This window comes from Anser brachyrhynchus (genome assembly GCF_964034855.1).
Source record: "Anser brachyrhynchus genome assembly, chromosome: 1".
Lineage (NCBI taxonomy): Eukaryota > Metazoa > Chordata > Aves > Anseriformes > Anatidae > Anser > Anser brachyrhynchus.
In genome coordinates, this window is record NC_137694.1 from 15,816,491 (window position 1) to 15,837,733 (window position 21,243).

At 36.6% G+C, this 21,243-nt stretch overlaps 1 protein-coding gene across 2 annotated transcripts in view; it reads right to left on the reverse strand.

Moving 5' to 3' along the window:
- LRRK2 (leucine rich repeat kinase 2) overlaps positions 1 to 21,243 on the reverse strand; it is an 80,483-nt gene that overhangs the window by 15,879 nt on the left and 43,361 nt on the right. For both annotated transcript variants that reach the window (XM_080561439.1, XM_080561438.1), the window contains 23 exons: positions 20,565 to 20,751; positions 19,992 to 20,173; positions 19,438 to 19,667; positions 18,238 to 18,365; positions 16,807 to 17,025; positions 14,428 to 14,629; positions 13,751 to 13,839; positions 12,859 to 13,046; positions 11,837 to 11,991; positions 10,706 to 10,852; positions 10,360 to 10,551; positions 9,553 to 9,699; positions 9,117 to 9,217; positions 8,749 to 8,939; positions 7,908 to 8,068; positions 6,929 to 7,099; positions 6,216 to 6,316; positions 5,363 to 5,557; positions 4,124 to 4,317; positions 3,772 to 3,844; positions 2,812 to 2,996; positions 1,315 to 1,467; positions 348 to 556 (listed from right to left, as the gene is read on the reverse strand). In XM_080561439.1, the coding sequence (XP_080417565.1) occupies positions 348 to 556; positions 1,315 to 1,467; positions 2,812 to 2,996; positions 3,772 to 3,844; positions 4,124 to 4,317; positions 5,363 to 5,557; positions 6,216 to 6,316; positions 6,929 to 7,099; positions 7,908 to 8,068; positions 8,749 to 8,939; positions 9,117 to 9,217; positions 9,553 to 9,699; positions 10,360 to 10,551; positions 10,706 to 10,852; positions 11,837 to 11,991; positions 12,859 to 13,046; positions 13,751 to 13,839; positions 14,428 to 14,629; positions 16,807 to 17,025; positions 18,238 to 18,365; positions 19,438 to 19,667; positions 19,992 to 20,173; positions 20,565 to 20,751 (3,800 nt within the window). The remainder of the gene's footprint in view (positions 1 to 347; positions 557 to 1,314; positions 1,468 to 2,811; positions 2,997 to 3,771; positions 3,845 to 4,123; positions 4,318 to 5,362; positions 5,558 to 6,215; positions 6,317 to 6,928; positions 7,100 to 7,907; positions 8,069 to 8,748; positions 8,940 to 9,116; positions 9,218 to 9,552; positions 9,700 to 10,359; positions 10,552 to 10,705; positions 10,853 to 11,836; positions 11,992 to 12,858; positions 13,047 to 13,750; positions 13,840 to 14,427; positions 14,630 to 16,806; positions 17,026 to 18,237; positions 18,366 to 19,437; positions 19,668 to 19,991; positions 20,174 to 20,564; positions 20,752 to 21,243) is intronic.

Genomic DNA, 21,243 nt, shown 5'->3' on the forward strand with positions numbered 1-21,243 from the left:
GACGGAGAAAGAATGCAGGCAGACACAGAACAAGATAAAGACTACCGGACAGAGGACAGCGAGAGCTGTGCTGAAGCAGGGCACAAAGGATGCAGTGAGGGCGGGCAGCATTCACAGGCTGATCAGTGACAAGCCAGGGAAGAGCTGTTGTTTTACGCGGGCACAGCTAGGACAGCCTGCTGGTGTTCAGCTAACACTGGCCCATCTGACACTGAGTGAAGATGACAGCAGGAGAAGAGAATGAAGGAACAGGACGTGGAAAATGCTAATCTGTTCCCGGAACACCGTGTCAAACGAAAGCCAGCAATCCTAAACTTGGCACTGATTTCACTGATGGCTTTACTTACCTAGCTGAGCTGTTAGCATGACTCGAATAGAATCACAAAATTTATCTATAACTCGTACAGGGCGACGCGTTGATAAATCAAGCAGCAGAATATGTCCTCCTCCTGTCCCTATCCACAACGCAGTATTTTTCTGCAGGCAAATTGTCTTCACTCTTCCAGAATAAGCAACTTTCTGTTTTAGTTCTTTATCTAGTTTTTCTACTTCCTCCCTAAAAGTATGGAGAGAACTTGCATTAAATTTTGGTGGCACACTATTGCACAGCTGCTAAAATGACTCCCTCAATACCAGCCTTTTAAATGATCATTCATCAAGACAAAGTGCAAAAAAATCATGCTAATAAGCTGTCTTACTTTAGAGAATCTGGGATGAAAACGATTGGACTTCTAAGGCCCTGCTGGTGTGCTTGAAAAGACCTTCAAACAGGAGACAGGTACATTTCTCTGTTTTCTCCCAGTATGCAGGAGAATAATGTCACTGCCAAGTGGGAGGAGCACAACTAGAGCTGCTCCTAGCTTCACCATAAAAATGAAATGGACATAGCACATGAAGGAAGAAGAATAATTTAAATGCAAATGTAAATCACTGTCACCGTCACTAAAACTCTGATGCAGAGATAAGATTCTTAATCACGGGATGCAGGAAGTAACTGGATGCAAAAGCGGCAGTACCTTATCACATCGGGTAAGGCCAGCAAAATACTTTCTTCTTTATCTCATAGAGTTAAGTGTATCCTCTCATAATCACAGACTGTGAAATACAGTAAGGGTATTACAGAACTGAGATTCTGCACGGGATATTTTGAAGTTCTGGGCCAGAAGAGAGGAAAAGAATTCTGCATTTGCCCAAAGAACTGGGCAAGTCTCTTATCTCTCCTCACCCCAGAAGGGTGAGGTACTGTGCTAGAGAAGGCGATCTGTTGGTCAGCTCTCCGTGCATCAGGTCACCGATCTGAAATGGAGTACTTACTTAAGAAAATGTGCACAGTCAATTAGCTCAGAAAGCTTTTCTGTCTTCTTGTCCCAGATTTCCACAAAATGACTGTTTTTCTTTGCCAAGTAGATGGATTTATCTACTGCTATTGAAATTATGTTTGCATCACTGTAAGCCTTATGACAGAACCTAGAAGAGAGAAGAACTCCAGTCAGAATCACAGGCAATATCCAGTAGAAAAACTTGAATATTATGAGTGAGGTTCTCTATAACTGTTAAGAGATTCACTCAGCCTTGAGACCTACGTGGGCTAGGATACAACTGAGAAGGTTTGCTATGATCTTCCTGCAGTTTGACCTAAATTCTTACAGAATTGGAGCTGGAGTTACGTTATCCCTGAAGATGTATCAATGCCCAAAGTCTGTTCAGAAATCTTTCCCATCCATCTGCTCAGATCACATATGCTCACATCACAGCGGGGCAAACTCCACCTTTTGATGTCTGGAGACACCTGACAGTTCCTACAGGGCCCACAGGACCATCAAGGGTCACTCGACAAAGATGACTAAGCCTAAAACGCAGCAGTGAGATTTAGCTCATCTTGCTCTGCTTGTTTCACTGCAACTGACAGCCTTTTTGTCTGGTTTTCTCTACATATGAATGTGTCTCTGTGCCTGTACATATCAAAGTATTACTGGCTCTGCAATTTAATAGCATTAGCTTATTTTACCGACTCCAATTCATCTTGAAGAGCAGCTCCAAATCACAGATGCCTGACAGCAGACTCAGAGTGCCAAGCTGCTGCTATGCCTGATGTTACTTGTTTTTGTCAACTTCATTTTCAGTTTTGCCTCTACAAAGCATAAGGTATTCCTGTGATACACTTTTCATCTTGCGATTGAACTGAATTTTACTAAAGCTCTAGTTTCTTGCTTTATATTAACATGTTATTTTCCAAAGCAAATTCATTTCCTAGAAAAATGACCTCTATTAGTATAAAATCAAACACTGTACCACCTGCTCAGGAAAAATTCCCCTTAACTTCAGAGCACGATTTACCCAGGTAAGGATTATAGCAAGTGCTCCGAAAACTTCAGTCTCTAATTTCTATATAATGAGAGGTCAGCAAAGATATGCACACATACTGTGCAAACAAACATGTAAAGAGAAATGCTGTGTAAAGTATGCACGTATAGCTCTTAATAAAGTAACCAGGGCTTGTCAAATGTAATCAAGGGAGAAAAACTGATCAGTAGCACTTATACATTTTCTGACTTCATTATACTGACTTCATAAATCCTTTATATAGTAAAAAGGCACATCCCTTCTTTAAAAGCAGTCATGAATACTTCAAACATTACTCAATGCTCTTATTTTAATGCATATTATATTTCAGCAATATTATGGAAGGAAAATAATGGAAACAAAATTTAAAAAAAAGCTCTAGAACATGATATTATATAAAACTACTGTTAGAAATCTTTAATAAAAACAACAAAAGAGCCAAGTAGCATTACATAAAAATAAACTTACAGTTGACTTGTTTTTGTTTCAATCAGCTTTTGGACAGAGAAATCACTAGATAAGGCTATGAGCTTTGTTCCACAGCCTCCCCAGATTATATTTTTTTCAGATAAGTGTGAGGATTCATTTAAGCACATTAGTGGTGTGTTAACATTTCCTATAGTTAGTATCTTCAAAGGTGTTGCACCCTTACACTGCAAAAAGAAATAGACTCTCCATTAGAAACACGAAGTATGCAGACATATGAAGTACAAACTGTTAAAACAAGGCCACACAACCTGCAGAATACTTACACAGCTAGATTTTGTGAACTATTGTGTTCTCTTTCCAGAATGTTAGGGACTGCAAAGCACTGTACTATCATAAATACCCCAAAGAAAACAGCCCGTGTGAACAGAAACAGGATGGAGCTCGGACTCATACTTCCTGCAACCAGAGGCCCAGTTCAAGAACTGGGAAGAAAGTCACATGGATATCCTAGAGAAATCCCACACTGGACCATATCCTAGTTCTGCAACAGATTGCAACTGTGCAACTGCTCTAAGGTACATATGGTCAGGAGCTAGAGCGAATCTAAACAGTATTGTCTTTTTGCAGGTATCTGTTCTACAGAGGGAACACTTAGTGTGACTGAAAGGAGAAAAGGAGCTATAGCAGCAATAAATAAAGGAGATTTTATGTTAGAATATTATATATATTTTGTAACTGAATATCTGTTAAATAGATTGGCCATTATTTGCCAAGCCTGTCAAAGACCTACTTCTCATTAGAAATAATTCCCCCCTCTTAAATCTGTTGGTTAGAACATCTATTGTAACACATGCATATTTCCTCTAAGTGTACAGAAAATGATTTCTAATTTTAGAGAAGCAAGTTAAAAATAATATGCATGAAATAAAGCCACTATCAGTAGTTGTATGCATATTGCTGATAGTTTTTTGTAGAACGGACAGCAAAGAACAAATCTACCTTTACTGCTCTGTCTTCAAACACTGCCAGTCTGCCATCGGCTGTGCCAACCAGAAAGAAATTCTTCTGTTTGCTGAAACAAAATAAAATGCCCTGATCAGGTAAGAAAAATTTAAATTCATATTCTCTGCTATTTCAAGAGTTTCACTGAACACTAAGAGCAAAAACAACCAGCTGTGGTCAGGAATGTAGTCTCCAGCTACCTTGGATGCAAAACTAAGTGAAAACATAAGCAAAATAAACAGCTGTGTGAAGAAAGCTGTCTGCATGAATGTACAGCTGTTATTTTCTGCACATCACCGTTAGTGGTATTTTCAAAATGCAACCCAAAATATTTAAAAATCATGCATACCTTTGCTTTGAAAGAGAATTACAGTATAAACAGGTGATAGAATCTGTCATTTTCTGCAAACGATGCCTTCTTGTTTCATCTTCTGTGTTAACTGCCCACAGAGAACCAGACTGGGTTCCTGCTACAATCCAGTTTTCTTTCTCAGTAGGAAGGGTCACTAATGCCAAACTTAAAATTTTACTATCTGCAATATCCTGAATCAGAAACAAAACAAACAAACAAACAAACCCACAATGATATGGTTACATTTTCAACAAGGATAAATACTAGTAAATAGCTGGTAATAAAAATAAAGTACAATCTTGTACTGCGGAAGACCCCGGGCCTTGGGTCTTCCCATGAAGATCTTCCCATGAAATCTAATCCCTGATTAGCAGAACTTATCTTCAGAGATACCATCTATCTTCAGTGTGCTGGGAAGGGCCCCTCAAACAGTACATAGGAAAACCTTTAAGATGAATATTATAAAAAAATATTATCTCTCTATTTTAATGAAGGTCTCAAAGCCACCAGAACATTAAGCAAATGGAACTACACAGTATAGGTTCAGTTTAATTGCTAACAATAAAACTACTGGTCTAAAAACCTTTTTTCCATTTTAGTTTTAGAAAAACAAGCCATAAACTTTAAACCAAATCTACTAATTCAAATGTATCATGGTCAACAGATGGCAGATACTTTGTGGAAATACAATTTAAATAGCTTTGATGTTGAGTCATACTCAGTTCTGGCAGACAAAGAGAAACACATTACATCACAGCACTTCAAGCCTGAGTAAAACTTTCCCTTTTCTGGTGGCACAAGACTGGGGTGAACAACAAACAAACCTGCCTGCAGCGGGAGAAGGAGGTGGCATCCACAGGAAGAGAAGAACTGATAAGAAACTATCTGGATTGTTAGGCGGGAGACAGAGATACAAAGGGTTGTATAACTATTACTTCTTGTCCTAGCCTCCACGCCAGAAACAGCTTCTATCTGAGTGTAAGAAAGAAACACAGTAGTGGAAAGACAGTATTAGTCAAAATTTCAGGCTGGACAGCAGGAAGAGAGGAAAAGAGACTGTGTTTCTGCTTCATTTCATGGATGCAAGGAAGACTGATACATAAGCAATCTTTGTTCTCTCAAAAGTCTCCCGAAGTAGAGCTTTCCGAAGCAATATCCTACTGTTCAAATACAGATAATTCTTCTGAAATACATCTGGGTGCCAAAAACAGAATAAATGACAACTTCCTCACATACCTCACAAGTATGTCCATCTGTATTTAGGTTCACAAACGAAAGTTGTGCTTTTTCTGTGTTCCCATTGCCTATCCAGACTCCTGCCTTCTTGCAGCTTTGATTGGCAGCTACCATGCACTCTGCTGTGGAAGTGCTGGGTATTGAAACATACCTCATCAAACAGATAAGCTCTGCAGAATTCAGAATCTCATACACCTGCAAAGAAAGCCACAGATGCACATGGTAATAAAAATGGCTTGTACAGTGATACATCTATAACAAGGAATGGATAGCAATCTTTTATGGAATACCGACAAAGCTTCTCAGCAGGTCTGCTAACTTGTATACCACTTTTGTTCACTGAGCAATTTCACCTTCACTCTTTTTATTTTTCAATTAAAATTTCAGGAAATCAATGGGATTAAGGCTCTTTTCAAAATTCCACCCATTTCAAAGAGCAGTACGATGTGTGATATCACAGTAGGTTTCAGATCCACACCACTGTTCTTCCACTCACGTGCGTGGAACAGTGTAAGCTAGCTCCACTGATGTTATAAAACAAAGTCCTTTCTGCATAACTCTAGTAAAAAACACAAAGTGATCTGCAATCTGTTTTAATACCATCACTACATACCATCATACAGAGAAAAACAGAAGGTTACCAATAAATGGTTGGTAAATGTGAATGGAACCGTTTATTCTGGATAGCAAGGCCAGGCAATATTCCATGGCTGTTTCCACTCCAGAAAAAGAAAACAACAGAAAAAAACACCATGCCTTTTACTAAAATAATCTTGCCATTTCTTTTCAGAAAGCACGATAACTTCATGGTATAGTTTATCACAAAAATACTAATAAATACACTAAGCAGTACCTGGGAAGACGTTGGTCGTTCCTGAGGATTTTCCTTCAAACACTTTTTAATTAAATTTTCAACTTTAGGCCAGGGGGCACACCCATATTCTTTGACGGGATCTAAAATGTAAAATCATACAACTTCTTAGCCAATGTTTACCATAATGTAGAACTATAAGTTCTGAATAACTTTCTCCGTATTTTAAGAATTTATCTAACTGCTTACAAAGCTGCTCTAAGAAATACTACAGTCTGAGGTAAAATGTCAGTATGATCAGCTTGGAATTGCTCATCTGTCATTACAGGATAATGAGAGTCACTGGGCTAGAGTCTTTTTCATTAAAAGCAGCTTGTTTTTTTAACTTAGTACATGATAAGCATAATCAAAGCAATATGTAAGGATCAATGCCAGACACTGTCTTGGAAGGTACTTCCAGCAATATTCATTTTAGCCAGGTCTGGATAAAATCCCAAGTACACAAAATCTCTATTTCTTTATCAAATGAACCAGCTTGTTCCCTTGAAGTTATAACCAACATAATGATGAATAGATGCCTATTTCTCACAATTTGAAGACTGTGTGAAATTAGGAGAAGTTTCTAAAAATTGCTATTATTTAGCCTCTTGCTCTGATCACTGTCAGGTTACAACATAAAACACGAGGTGCTATTTTTAGAGGAGGCAGGACAAATTGTCTGCTTTCATGTTAAAACTGGAAGAAACGAGGCATACCTGGTAACTTTCCTTGTATTGCTAACTCATCAAACTCATTTGGAAACTTCAGGCCTTCCATTATTCTACCTCCTCCTGTTAAAATGTCATACAGAAGCAAGCCAAATGAATAAACATCAGCTTGCTGATTGTAAATAACATTTCCTCTGGCAACTTCCGGTGCTCGAAATCCTGCAAATAAATCATTTATAGTTATTATGATTCATACCAAGCTGAAGCCATATTTATCCTTTTAAGAATAGCCACTAACTGATAAAAATATCACAGGAAGTGAACCAAAAATGGCACACTATTTCTGGGCTGGAATAGTTTGCATGTGGCATACTACCAAAAATATCAGCAATCAGTGCAAAGGAAGGGTACAGTACATTAGTTACGAAGCTCCTGCACCATTACACATAAAATAATTCATTTATAAATGAATACTGAAATTCTACAGTCCTTACTGAAGGCCTAATATTTAACACTTGCAGTCACACCCTCACGCACGATTTCAAAGACCTAAAGGCTCTATTTGAAGTTCCCGAAGTGTGCAGTACTTTAAAATGGATGCTAACAAGTTCTCTCTCAGGTCAGGGAACAGGGCAAGTATTCATTGCCTTTAAATAAAATCAAGACCTACCTATGCATTACTGAAGATTAAAACAACAAACACTTTTAGCAGTTTAATTTCACTACCACAATAACCATACTAAAACAAGACAGGAAAAAAAATATCAAAACTAGTGCATGTTATTTAATTTTTTCTCCTTTTAGCTCCTCAGTATACTTCTCAATTCTTCTAAAAGGGGTTAAAGCACAAATAGGAAGAAAGGCGTAGGGGTATAAATCTGGCATCACAATGTGTAATATGATTACGAGTACATTTTGCGATTTCAGCTGCAGTATACATTGGAGTTACTTCTTACACACTAAACCAAAAATGTATTAGCTATTTTTTTTTTTTTGACACAATGTAGAACAAAGCATTTTTCCCTACCTGGTGTGCCTTCAGAGGTTTTTATTCCCATTCGGCAACAATACTGGGCGATGCCATAGTCAGCTATTTTTGCAATGACAGCTGAATTGGGATATAGGGTAAAGAGCAACACATTGTGAGGCTTTAAATCACGGTAAATGATCATTGCTGAATGCAGATACCTGTTAAGCAAAAAGATATTTATTAAAAGCATTCATAATTAAGGGATGCATGTGCACACAATGGTAAATGCTCTATTCCCACAACAGTAAATTGTGCTTTCAAGTGTTAAATACTGGGTAACAAGCCAAATATTAACAACATGATACTGCCTTACTGAATAATGACTTCAGAATTGTTCTGACATACTATTTACCAGCACACAAACACTGCAGTATTTTAGTGTCAGTTCTTATCCGAAGTGTCACTGGCTGTTCGATAACTGAATCTCAGAAGCTGAAGGTTCATTTGTCCCTGAGCTCCTCTGAAGATTTTGTGGCTCTACAGTCACACTTCTACAGCTCCTGAGGACATTCACGGACTTTCAGAACTTTAAAAATACAGTAAACTATTTTCTTTGACACTTTAACAAGGAATCAGCAGTCGTCTTCAGCCACTTCGCAAATTCCAAGCAGCATTTTTGCTGCTTCTCTACTTATATGGGCACCACTCGTTAACAGAAAAAAAAAACAGGTAACAAAACCATGTGGTCTATACCAGCTAATCAATCATAAAAATACAAGCACTTGTCTGACCCAGGAAATATTCTGCTTGAGTTATACAAAGAAATAAGATTTTCATTTTCATTATGTCCATCTTGCAGTTTTATCCTATTTTTACAGCAACATAGAGTCACATTTACCTTAAGCCATCAGCTACATGTAGAGCTATCCTGTGCTGAAGTGTTCTAGTCAAACTTGCTTTGTCTTGTTGAAGCAAGCGATCAAGAGATCCTTTGAGGGCCAATTCCATCACCAGCATTCGGGGACGGACTGCAGCAGCCAGCAAAGACACTAAACTGGGGTGATGGAGATGACATAGCACTGCAAGCTCCTGTAAATTGTAAAATCAGATGAAACACTGCAAGTAGTATAACCTCTGTAGCTCAGAAGTAAACTAAGACATGTTTTGAAGTAAAGTATTGCACAGTACTTAAGTTTTTTAAGCTCTTCACTAGGGCTGCTGGTATTCCACAAGCAGCATTACAGCAGAAAAAGCAACATTTCTTACTTGTCTTAGAAGCCTGAGGGAAGTATGTTTATTGAAAATCTTTACTGCAACTTCTTCTCCACCATAGGATGCACGGTACACAGATCCAAATCCACCATCACCTTTTCAAAGATAAAATTGAAAAGAATATTAAAAACAAAGAGTTATCAACCATTTCTCAAATATTGCTGAAAGGGTCCAATTCTAAAACATGTGGATCATCCACTGTGTCAAACTTCATGAACAGCAATCTAACCACATAAAAAGCAGTGTCCTAGTATAAAAGTTAATGGAAAATTCAAAACTTAATAACCTGAAATTCAGAGTACATAAAAAATACATTTCCAATGAGGAGAAGTCTCTAATATGTTTTCCAAATGTTTCCATGTTGCCGAACTGATTTCAATAGATTTGTTTACGTAAGCTCTTTTAAAAAGACCTACAAAATAATGATTACCCAAGAGAAATTCAGGAGCTTTGTCAAATTCCAGGTCATCATTGTTCAACATAATATTTCTAGGCAAATCAGCCAGTATCAGATCAGGAGCAATCTGAGCTATTGGGATGGTATGTCTGGGTTGATCCGGATTTACTAAGAGGTCACCTGCGAAAAATAAATGAGACGATACTCTAAGATGCAAGAAGAACGCATGAATCTCTGTAAGTACACATGATGAATATAGCTAAAAGGAAATTCATATATATATATATATATATGTGTGCACACATACACAACAGAACACTAATTAACTATCCTATTCAATTTCTACAGTATCTGACATGTTTAAATATTTTCAAGGTTCTGTACGTGTACCAATCAAACGTGACAGCAACTGCTGCTATGTCACAATACCAAGCTAACCCAGTGATCAGTTTTCTGTCTACAAAAAGAAAGAATTTGCTTATTATGCAGTATGTCATCAGGAATATTACCTTTTAAATTACTTTTGTACATGGTCCTAACAAAAATATCTAGTATCAGTTTTACTATGTGTTGGGTTCGACTACGTGAATGAAGTTGCATTATCAGTACCATGACAGAAAGACTCTTCATTACTGTCATTTATACGTGAATATACTAGGCAGCTGCAAACTGATCCACATTATATAGTTATGCATATGTTGCTTGGATAAAAAAAGAACAAGTTGCTTTTGACTCATGCTGTAATTATTTTTAAATAACATGAAGTATTCAAATATTATAAAATGGATACCTTGGACGTAAAACTTATCTATCTACCTCAAATAGCACAAATATATATACCTTCTTCAGCTTTTTTAAGTAAGTCATCAAGTAGTATTTTTTGGTGTTCTTCACCATCCTCAAAGCTGTACAGAGCCCATTTCTTCAACAGTGTTTCCCCTTCACCACATACATCTATATCCAGCAAACCTGGAAACCATTCTTCCATAAGAGAATCTATGTGATCCACAACTTGTCCCAAAAGAATGCAACCTTTAACAAAACAAAAGAGGAAAATTACAGCCTCTATCTGCTATAGCTATAATTACAAAGCTAAAGTCTACATTCCAAAAGGCAAAAGCACAACAAACCAAAATGCCAAGCTGCAATCAAACTGGAGCACAAATCAGGTTCAGGAATAATTAACCTTTTCTGCAAGAAGGTGCCGTAATTTTCAAAAAACTGTCTGGATTGTTGTCAAATACTGCTGATTCCACTAGACAATAAGCTTCAGGAGACCAGTTCAAGTAGATGCCTTGTCTCCAATACATTCTGTTAGGACGAAGAGCTCGTGCTAGAAAATAGAAAATTTGATTAAAAATCTATCTCTAATATGAATGTCTTATTTTTAAATATTTGGAATAATTAATAGTATTAAAATATTTAATTATTATTGTACATTTACGCCTACCCAAATAACAAACAAATTGAGTGCTACAACTTTGCAGTCAGAACAGCCCCACAAAAGCTGAAAACGTGTCAAGTGGTCATCAGTTCTACAAGGCAAATCCACAAACTGAGTATTTCATCAGATGGTAAGTAATGCAGCAGGTGATGCATGTAGGGATTACCCAAATGCTTAAGTACACTTGGCTTCAAATATAGATTATGTTAGGCCTGTGTGAAAAAAACTCAGTGATTTAAATTTTCCCTCTATCACACAATCTTGATATAGGATGCAACTGGAATTCTATACCAAAGAGATAGTTATAAATCATGTTTGTACATTAGCAATGCATATTTTGCATACTTCACTTGTCACCAGTATTCATAAATCACACATTAAAAAATCAAAGATGAATGAAGCTGCAAAGTTCAGGAGACAGATCTCATGTCAAAACATGTAAATGGTAGAAAAAAATTAAGAGAAAAATCTCCCCTTCTGACCAAAGCAGAGCTTTCAGATTTTCATAAAGGGAGCATAGACAAACCTTTCTTTGTGGAAGACTTATCCTTTCCTGTATTCCCTGCAGAATACAGGACCGAACAGCAATATTGCATAAGTACAAGAAGTTCCTCTATCTCTCTGGCATGTGAAGGAGAGAAATAGGCTGCTTACACCTTCACTTTCTTTTGCACATCACTGTGAAGACCCGGCACCAATTGTTTCAGGATATTTCTAAATTACAAAAATGACCACTGTTCTTTTTCTCACATTTATGAAGTGGACAGAAAATAGCTAAAGCAAAACAATATCTGGGATAAGAGCTTTAACACACAGGTGTTTGTGTTTTCAGAAAACAGGCTCACTATTGCTTTTGAAATCAAAGATTTGTACCTCTTCCTGACAGCATGTAAGGTGATATTTCAAGCAACCTGTTGATCAGCCTGGACCAAAATCCCATAGGAAAGTATGGCATCTCATAAAGCCTTATGATAATTTCTGAATTTTCACAGTGAGGAAGCTCTATAACAGGTCTGTGATCAGACAAACTGAAAGAATAAAAATATTAGGCAGTATTTAATGATGTACTTTATTCAAACTGAATGATGGCATACATTATTTGCTATATAAATGTCTTATTTATTAATGAACGATTCAAACAATCAGGGAACAGACAGTATATTTGCTTATTCTGTTTGCCTGGGCTAAAGTAAAGTTCTGCTGTTGTTTAAACCCATCACAACCTCGCTAACAATCGTTAGATAATGTGTGAAAAAAAACCTGAAATATATATAAAGGCAACCAAGAGGCATTCAGAAAAAAATCTACTTATTCAGCCCTTAGAAGAATGTAGAAACTCTTATCAGTTCAACCATGTAATACTCTCATTCATTACAAAAAATAAGTACACAAACACATGAGAGAAATCTGTAACTGAAGCACAGAAACTGTTACTGGCTTCATATAAACCAAAAAGACCACATTCAAATTCAGAACACTTTTTTTTGTGACATTTAATCATTGGACTGTTTGGAGGAGATTCTGCCTCTAAGTAACTTGACAGTTGTTCTGACTCCAAGCAAATAGGCTGTAAGAATTCATGGTTACAATTTGCAGTAAATATCTGTAATGTTGGCCCACGATGTAAGGCTAGGTTATAATCTTCCGCTGTAGGGCATGATAACTGTAAAAGAAGTATTTTTCTCATAAAGCCTTTCATTATTTATAACGGTAAGCTTTATCTGCTATAAGATCAGTTTAACATGTCTCTGAAAGCAATTACTAAAATGTACTGTACTAAGAACGTATCACGCTTTCATATCCCAAATTGCTCTGATGATCAGTTAAGCTAGCTAGCCTGACGGAAGGTTTTTATTTTGATTGATCTCCGTGGCACATTTGTGGGCTCTGCTTACCTGCTTGGGATTAGGAGCTGATCCTCTCCTAATGGCAAAGCAATCTGAAACTTTTCCAGAAGCTTGAAGTATTGTGACATGTAGATCTTGGGAAACTTGCTCTTCTTTAAAAGGAATTTTTCTACATCTGAACGCTTTACAATCCCCTTAGGATATTTAGAAAAGCCTTCCATTTTCACTGTCAGAATCTTTCCAAAAAAGAAAAACAATCTGAGATGGAGAGTAACCATTTGGTTGCATTTTCCTGACAAACTTTGTTCTATGAAATATTTGGTAGCCTATTATTTAGGGGGGAAAAAGGACTCCATATCACAGTGAAACCAAACGCTTCCATAATGCTAGCTAGCAAGAAGAGAGCAGTGAAAAAATGTAACCTGTCCAAGACATTAGTGTGCCACCCATTCTTCAGTAGCTTCCACGGTTTCATCTTCTATGGGAAATTATTCCGTAAGTTAATTTGTGAAAATTTTGTCTGAAAGGAGCCTATGAGCACAGTGATTTTTCGTATCAGCACTTGACACATGCAGACTGGTACAGATTACACAACCTTTCCAGGTCTTTTCTCACTCTTACTCCCATCAGCTTTGTAGGCTCAAACTTATTTGCCATCCCATTTCTTCCACTGAATGAAAAGTGAAGTTTCAGAGGTTAGGTTATATGAATATATATCAGAAAGTCTGAAAATGTTTCTCAATCATGGAACAACCAAAACAGACAGTTGTCTAGAATGCAAAACCAGAAAGAGCCAGGTCAACCAACCTGGACCCTGAGAAAATACTAGATCATGAAACTATAAAGAAATTGTGAAAAAGAATCACAGATAGGTTACAGTTGTTGGGAACAGGAGAAAACGTTTCACGAATGTAGATGCAGAAAGTAATCAGAGACTAACCTGTGCCATGATTTTACACAGCCACTTAGGATCTACAAAATAGAGATCTCTGAGCTGTAGTGCTGGGTCTTGAAAATGAAGCAGTACACCTGCACAAAGAACACTGTAATTAGCAATGCATTCCTCAAGCTCTGTATTAAGCAAATTAAACACCCCACTCTGGGCTGTCTTCCTTATGTGAATTGATATAAACAATTTGAATAATAACTACAGTGATTGATTTTATGTCAGTATGACAGGACAGTAGAATGCAATCATTTTTTATTTCAGCTTTACCTTTATTTTTGAATGTTTTGTTAGGTATGTAATCTTTTTTTTTTTTTTTTGGTCAAGCAGCTGTGCTCTTTGTTGTTAATTATTTAATCATATATTCACCTAACTATTCAGGCTATTGTGGCAATTCTACCTCTCTTCAGAAGCTGTGCTGTCTAACCAGCAGGTGTGATTTCCATGGAGGGATAAGATATGTAAATTGTTATAGCAGTGATCCTTTGTATCATGAAATTCCTTCATGAAATAAATATCTGGACTATCAAACTGTAATATTACCCAAGGTTAGCGTTTCAGCTCCACAGAATGGGTCAACTTTGTCTGAAATTTAAAAATCCATACAAGTCCTGTCTGCTGCAGATTTACAACAAAATGCTAACAAACATACATTAAAGACAATATTTTACCTGATTCATTCAGAAAGTGAATCGCATGAGGGAGTTCATTTTCATCCAATTGCAACTGGCTTTCTTGTACCAGTTCTAGTAATCGTTTCTGATCAATCACAGGAAATTCAACTGGGACGTTTTTACGTTCCAGCAAAATTCTCTTCTCTAGCTCCAGATAGCTGTCAGGAATTAGCTGACCGACCACTGGCTGATCTCGGATCTGTATAATTAGGAATGATAATATTAAATGTATTAATTTATTCATGTGAAGTGCAAACAATAATGCAACTAGGATGCAAGACGGTATATCCACTCAATAATAATGGCAATAAGGAACAAGAACACTCTTTTATTGTCAATGTCAATTGTCATTGAAATGTCAATGGGACTAATTCTTTCAGAATTAAAGTATGCATGTTTTTCTACAAATGAATACTCACAGAAGAAGATACTTCCATATTACATGTGTGTACATGTACACAAAAATAAAAAATGACATCTGAGAAGTACAAAGAGAAGCTTTGATTTGAAGTAAAAGGAAAATGTTCACTGTATGAACAGATGATGCCATACTCAGGTTAACAGAGGACAATAGGTAAATTAAAGAATAAATTAAAAAAAAAATATATGGTCCTTGTAATCTGTAATGTCTCCAGATATCATTAGACAAGCTAGGGAGAAAAGGGTGGTAGCTCAAGTAAGTCTCCACAGTCAACTGGTGGTGCTAGTCAGTGGATGACAGGAGGAGAAGGAATAACTCTAGCAGGGCTAGTGAGACTTAATGGAGACACAGCCAGGTGCTTTGTACCCGCTTCCTGTAGCCTGAGTTTCTTCCTGGAGACGTGTTTTGACCTTCGGTATTAGCTAGCAACCAGCCAGATTTGTCATTCTTCACAGAGTCTAAGCTAGCTATTTTGTGGAGAAAATGGGAAGCGACTTTCCCAACATTTCTAAATTGGCTTCTCAAGTTTCTCAAAGAAGTTAGTACCAATGCACTGTGGCATTTTTATTTGTCAAAAATGTAATCATTACCTTGTTTAAGTTCAAAGACTCAAAGCATTCGATGACCATGTTCAATACTTAATTCACTTTGACTAACTTCTAAGCAGGTACCTTGTAACTCTCCTTTCACAAAGTGTCTGCATTATTTATGGAAACTATCTCCTTTCCTTCAGGCTGCCTTACTTTTGTGTGGAAGTTCAAATATTGGTTTAAATCACAGTTGCAAGAGATGTGGGTGTTACAGAAAGAAATTTTAGTTATCTAAGAGCAAAATGTTCTGAAAAAGCAGCATTTCTCCTGAGTGCTGAACACATATGGCGAGTACAAGAGAAGAGTACATATACCTTTATAATATCATCTCTGTTCATGCCTACTGGATGTATTATAAACAAAATTAATCCAAATAAGCCACCTCACTGTCCTTAGCACTGGTTAACCATCCCTTGATCTGTGGAATGAAGTTAGGCAGACAATGGATGTGGCTAAGCTGGTGGTTTCTCAGAGAGAAAAAAGAGAAGTGTGCACTCTTCCCCCACTTTGTAGCTCAACAGTGTGAGGCTAGTCATAAATACAGCATTTGCTTTTTAAGATCTTCAGAGCAGTAAATCAGAAGAAATTTGGACTCTGCTGTGACTTATGGATTTCTGCCATTGCCTTAAATAGCACCAAACATCACCTTTTCTCTTCAACATGTTATGACACTGAATACATGATCTATATCGCATAAACAGAAAAATAAAAGCAAGTATATTTTTTCTACTATTAATGGGATCATGTCTTCCTACAAGCTTCATGTTTGGGCTAGTTTCTTTGCAGTTGTTCACACTCGGATGCTGTGGCCAAGTAGACAGCAGGTAATGAGTGTTAGTGATGACTCTGGAGACAACAGAACTATAAGTACTCCAGGTCAGAAAGTCTTACAACTGTGAGACTATCCAGTTTAGGAGGATCATCCAGTCCAGGGGGTCTTCTTTTCCTGCTTTCACTCACTTTCCTCTAAGAATAGTATCACACAATGTGAATCAAATCAGTAAATGGAGAATTAGCTGGCTTTCAGAAATCACATCATCTTATTTCCTGATCTCCAACCAACAAAAATGGGCAGTTTTGGACCAGATTTCTTCTTACAAAAAAAGAACAGCCTATTTTAAATATTCTATGTATGATATAAGTGTTTGAAAATTAAATTTAGCTGAGATTTTTACTAAGTTGATTTTTTGATAGAAAAAGAAATGAATACAAAACTGGTGACTTGCTGTGTCTAATGCTTTATAGAAGTCACGATGAGTTTACTATCAAACTAAAAATGTAATTATGTGTTTAAAAACATTTCAAAATATATTTACTTCACTAAAACTAGGATGTTTTCAATGTTACAAACTGTATGTAGCTTACTTTGAAGTGAAGACTCTCCTTTATTATGATTTTCCGAAGTCTGATAATGGAATCCGATTCTTCCGTAGCATTCACAAAGTGATAATTTTGGATAGCTGGGAAGCCTCGCTTATTTAACAGCTCTCTAGTAATTTTACTCATGCAGGCCTTATGTTGCTTTTCATCAGAAACATCTAAATGAGTGCCAACAAGAATGACTGGGGATGTCGAAGCTCGAGCCTGTTAGCAAGATCCATACAATCCATTAATTCAACAGTGAATGTTGATTTTATTTTATATGTGCATAAAATGTGAACAATTTAGTTAAAATAATACAATGAAAAGAGCAACTGTTTTTTCCTCTTTCTTCTTAAATATACTTATTCTAAGTAAGTTTGAGCAGTGAATAGATCTAAATCTGAAATACTACCTCAAGTCTTTATTCAGAGTAAGTTTAAACTGCAAACCCATCCAATAGTCTTGACTGGACAAGGCAATAAAAATGCATCAGCCTACAAATATGAAACTTATTTTTTAACATAAAGAGAGCAGTCTGAATCAAAACAGAAATCTAAACAATACACTTTTTAAAGGAAGCAGTTTAGATCTGGATTTCATTCTTTGTAGATTAATAGTATCAGCAGTAACACAGTCCAACAAAGAGGAAAAGCAAAGGGTACTATGTCAGTTGTCATAGGAACAGTGCATCGATGGAACACCAGCAAGCACTGCATAGCAGAAGAGAATACATCAGAAATCGGCTCCATCAACACTTAACTGACCATAACCCTCTGTCCTGTACCACTGCTCAAGGCAAAAGTAGTAAAAAAAATAATTTTAACAAACAATATGTAAAATCTTGATGTAAGTGCATTGCCCAGATATGGCTGACTATCAGACTGAAAGCTGAAAGACAAGCAATGTCCACCATGGGGTGATTCCACCCAAGGCAAACAAAACATTTACAGCAAAAGAAAAATCCATAGGCAGATTCTAAGATCAATTTCCCTACTACAGTCCTGGGACCATTCCTATTAACAACAGGATGCTAAGCATAAACTTAACAGCATGATTTCAAACCAATATCTAGTCAGTTTTAAATTAGTGAAATTCTGATTTGCCCAGAATTTCCAATGGTGTAGAAGAAAAAGCACGCTTAACTCGTTATCCTTTAATACCACCCCTTTCTTGTTTTTATCAGTCAATCCAAAATATTGCCAGAACATGCAAACCGTTCTGCACATCAGTGTACCATTTCAAACACAAAATGGTGCTGATCTTTCATATCCAATTTATTATGTATTTCAGCACTTGTTTCATCTTACGTATCATCTTATTTGCTGAAGAGCTTCTTTTTTATTCCCCTCTCTAAAAACATTTGTGGTTAATTTGCGTTCAACATCAGACCCCTGAAAGTGTCAATCCATTCTGTAGATATCCATGGCTTAATACCTTGATGTTAAAAAGCCACGGCTTCATAGCATCCACCTCTGCTTGTCCTTTGCTGAGATCATAAACAGCAAGATATAAAGCTCTTTGGGTCATAAAGTGAGGATGGGTACTGTAGAACTCTTCTTGTCCTAATGATAAAAAAATCCCACTGTTTAGTACTTCCTTCATTGAGCAACTTCAGACCACAAAAAGGCAGCAGAACACTTATTCTCACATCACTAATCCACAAATGAAATTAACACTCGCATAGAATTATCTACATTGACAGGAAACCTGTAAAAACTGTGAATTTTAAGTAGGTATTCTGTGATATCTCATTGACTGAAGTGTAGGGTTGAAATACATAAGCTAGTTTTGAATCAAGAAGTGCAAGGTTCAGCAACAAGATAAACACAGTTGCTGCAAACAGAACTTGAAAGGTCACGATTCTTTTAAAAATCCAATACTGAATTCCTAATCACTAAAATTTTAACTCCTTTCTTCCATGCTCCTTCCCTTATTTTTTCCTTTCTGTCCTTCTTCCTTCCCTTTCTCCCACCATTTCAGCAACTTCAAAATAAAGTGTCTTATGTTCACATGCTTAAGCACCTAAAATCTCAAGGTGTCTCAGCTAAAGCTGGACATTGAACGTGAATGCTATTCTGTGTACATACGTTGTGATATAGATTCTATTAAGCTGATCACATACCAATGCTTAAAAATAACTTTTCTATAGTCTAAAACACCCCTAAGTTTTAGAATTGCTTCTGGAATCCCCAGACTTAGAAAATTTTACCTTCTAAAATCCCAAGTCTCTCCCTAAGTGCTTTGTTTTGTGACCTTACAAAACCGTGATACTGTGCGGCCTAGAGAGACCCAGACTGCAAAAGGGAAAAACAGCGTTAAGTGGAAGATGATTTTTCTGGTGATAAAAAGCAATTTCTTATTATTCTGAAATTACAGTTTTAGAGTGCTATGGTTGAAATGAATGATCAGACCACATTTGGTGATAAGAAATTCCTGAAGCTTTACATTAAATTTGAAGCACTTGCTGCCAGTTTGCAGAATTCACTGCCACTTCAGTGGCCATGTAAGTTTTGGTGTAAGTTTGTATGATTCTACTGTCTACAGTTTGAAATTTCACAGGCTGACTCTAAGAATAAGCAATGCATTCATGTGTTAGAGAAGACAATAATAAAGGACAATAAGCTCTAAACTTACCTCCAAAATCCCAGACATTTAATATAAGCTCTTTCTTCATTTTGCCTTTCCCTTGAATGATCCAGTCCTTCACATCAATGCCTACTGTAGCTTTTGGGGAACAAAATTCTGATCGTTTGCATTTCATTAGCTGTTGTAATAGTGTAGTTTTCCCACTACCGGTGTTTCCAACAATCATGAGCTTCATTCTGTTATAAGGAACTGCCTTCTTCAGTCGTTGTTGAAGAAATCTGGCATGAAAGAAATTTAGAGAACTCAGAAATGTGTAATAAATTAAAACACCACCAGAACTCAAGACCAAGCAGAAATCGAAAACCATACAATTTATTGCATTGTTTATAGAAATGTCAAATTCAAGAAGCATTCAAGTCATACTTTTATGACTATAATCTATTGTGTGTGTGTGACATAAAACTTACCTTCAATAGAGAAGCATATCATATTGATATCACATGACAAACCAGCACTTCTTTTCAAAAGGCCATGTTGTTTTCTTACTGCTCACCACATATCCCAAGAAAACAAGAATATTAAAGAGCTACAGGGCAACAAACCTGATAATGTCTCTGGCTTTGCATCCCACATGTTTGAAGTCAAAATTAAGATGCAGTCCTTCCAAAGGAAGATCCCAGATTTTGGATAGCCTTCCCATTTCATCTGGAAAGAATCTCAAATCGGGATTATAACTTACATCCAGAGAAGTCAAATTTTCTAGGAAGCCAATCTGAGGAGGAATCTAAATAAAAGAACATTTAATGAATGACTGAACATAAAAAATTAATATTGTATGAGCAAGAATACCATAAATATTTAACAAAAGTAGGTGTAATTTTTACAGTTGTAGTTTATTTTTTTTAATAAACAAATCTAATATCCTTCATTAATAGACAAACAACCTCATAATGAATTATTTATGAAAACTGATTTTATGTCACATTCTAGACAGAAAAGCTTAATAGAATATGGGGATTTTCCTTCACAGGAAATACTATTTCCAGTTAGAGACCATTTCACTAATAGAATTTTCGGTGATATGAGGCAGTGACAGGAAAATCAACTGAACATTGAAAAACTGTATTCAGTTAAAAAGTGAGTTCATTTTCTTTAGGTAGAATCTTGTACTTTACCTCCTTTAAATTGTTGTGGGACAGGTGTAGCTTTTCTAGCCTAGACCACGCACATGCCTTTTCACTCAAGTCCAAGATGCCTATTTGATTATGATTAAATAACAGCTCCCTTAAGTTTAATGATTTCCAGTGCACTGGCCCCGGCAGGCTTATGATCTTGTTTTGGCTTAAATCTACTGATCGCAAACTAAAGACATGAATAAACAAAAGAGAAAAGTTAGAAAGTGCAATAAATAAAACTGAGATTAACTAGAACTGTATGAGTTTTCAATAAACAAATAAACAGATTAGGTATCAGAATGGACAGTTTTCTGTCCAGAATCTAGATGGGAAGATAGAGAACTACTACCATGATCAAAAGTAATTAATATCAGAAAAAAATAACAAGAAAATACATATGATTAATATAGTATCATATGTTTTCAATGTAATTGCCAGTGAATGAATTTTCCTGGTCATGAAAATAAACATTTACATTATACTGTGCACATATGTTTCAGAGAGTAAATCACAGAATCATAGAATGGTTGAGGTCGGAAGGGACCTTAAAGATCACCTAGCTCGAACCCCCCTGCCACGGGCAGGGAGACTTTCCACTAGACCAGGTTGCCCAGGGCCTCATACAATCTGGCCTTGAACACCTCTAAGGATGGGGCATCCACAGCTTCTCTGGGCAGCC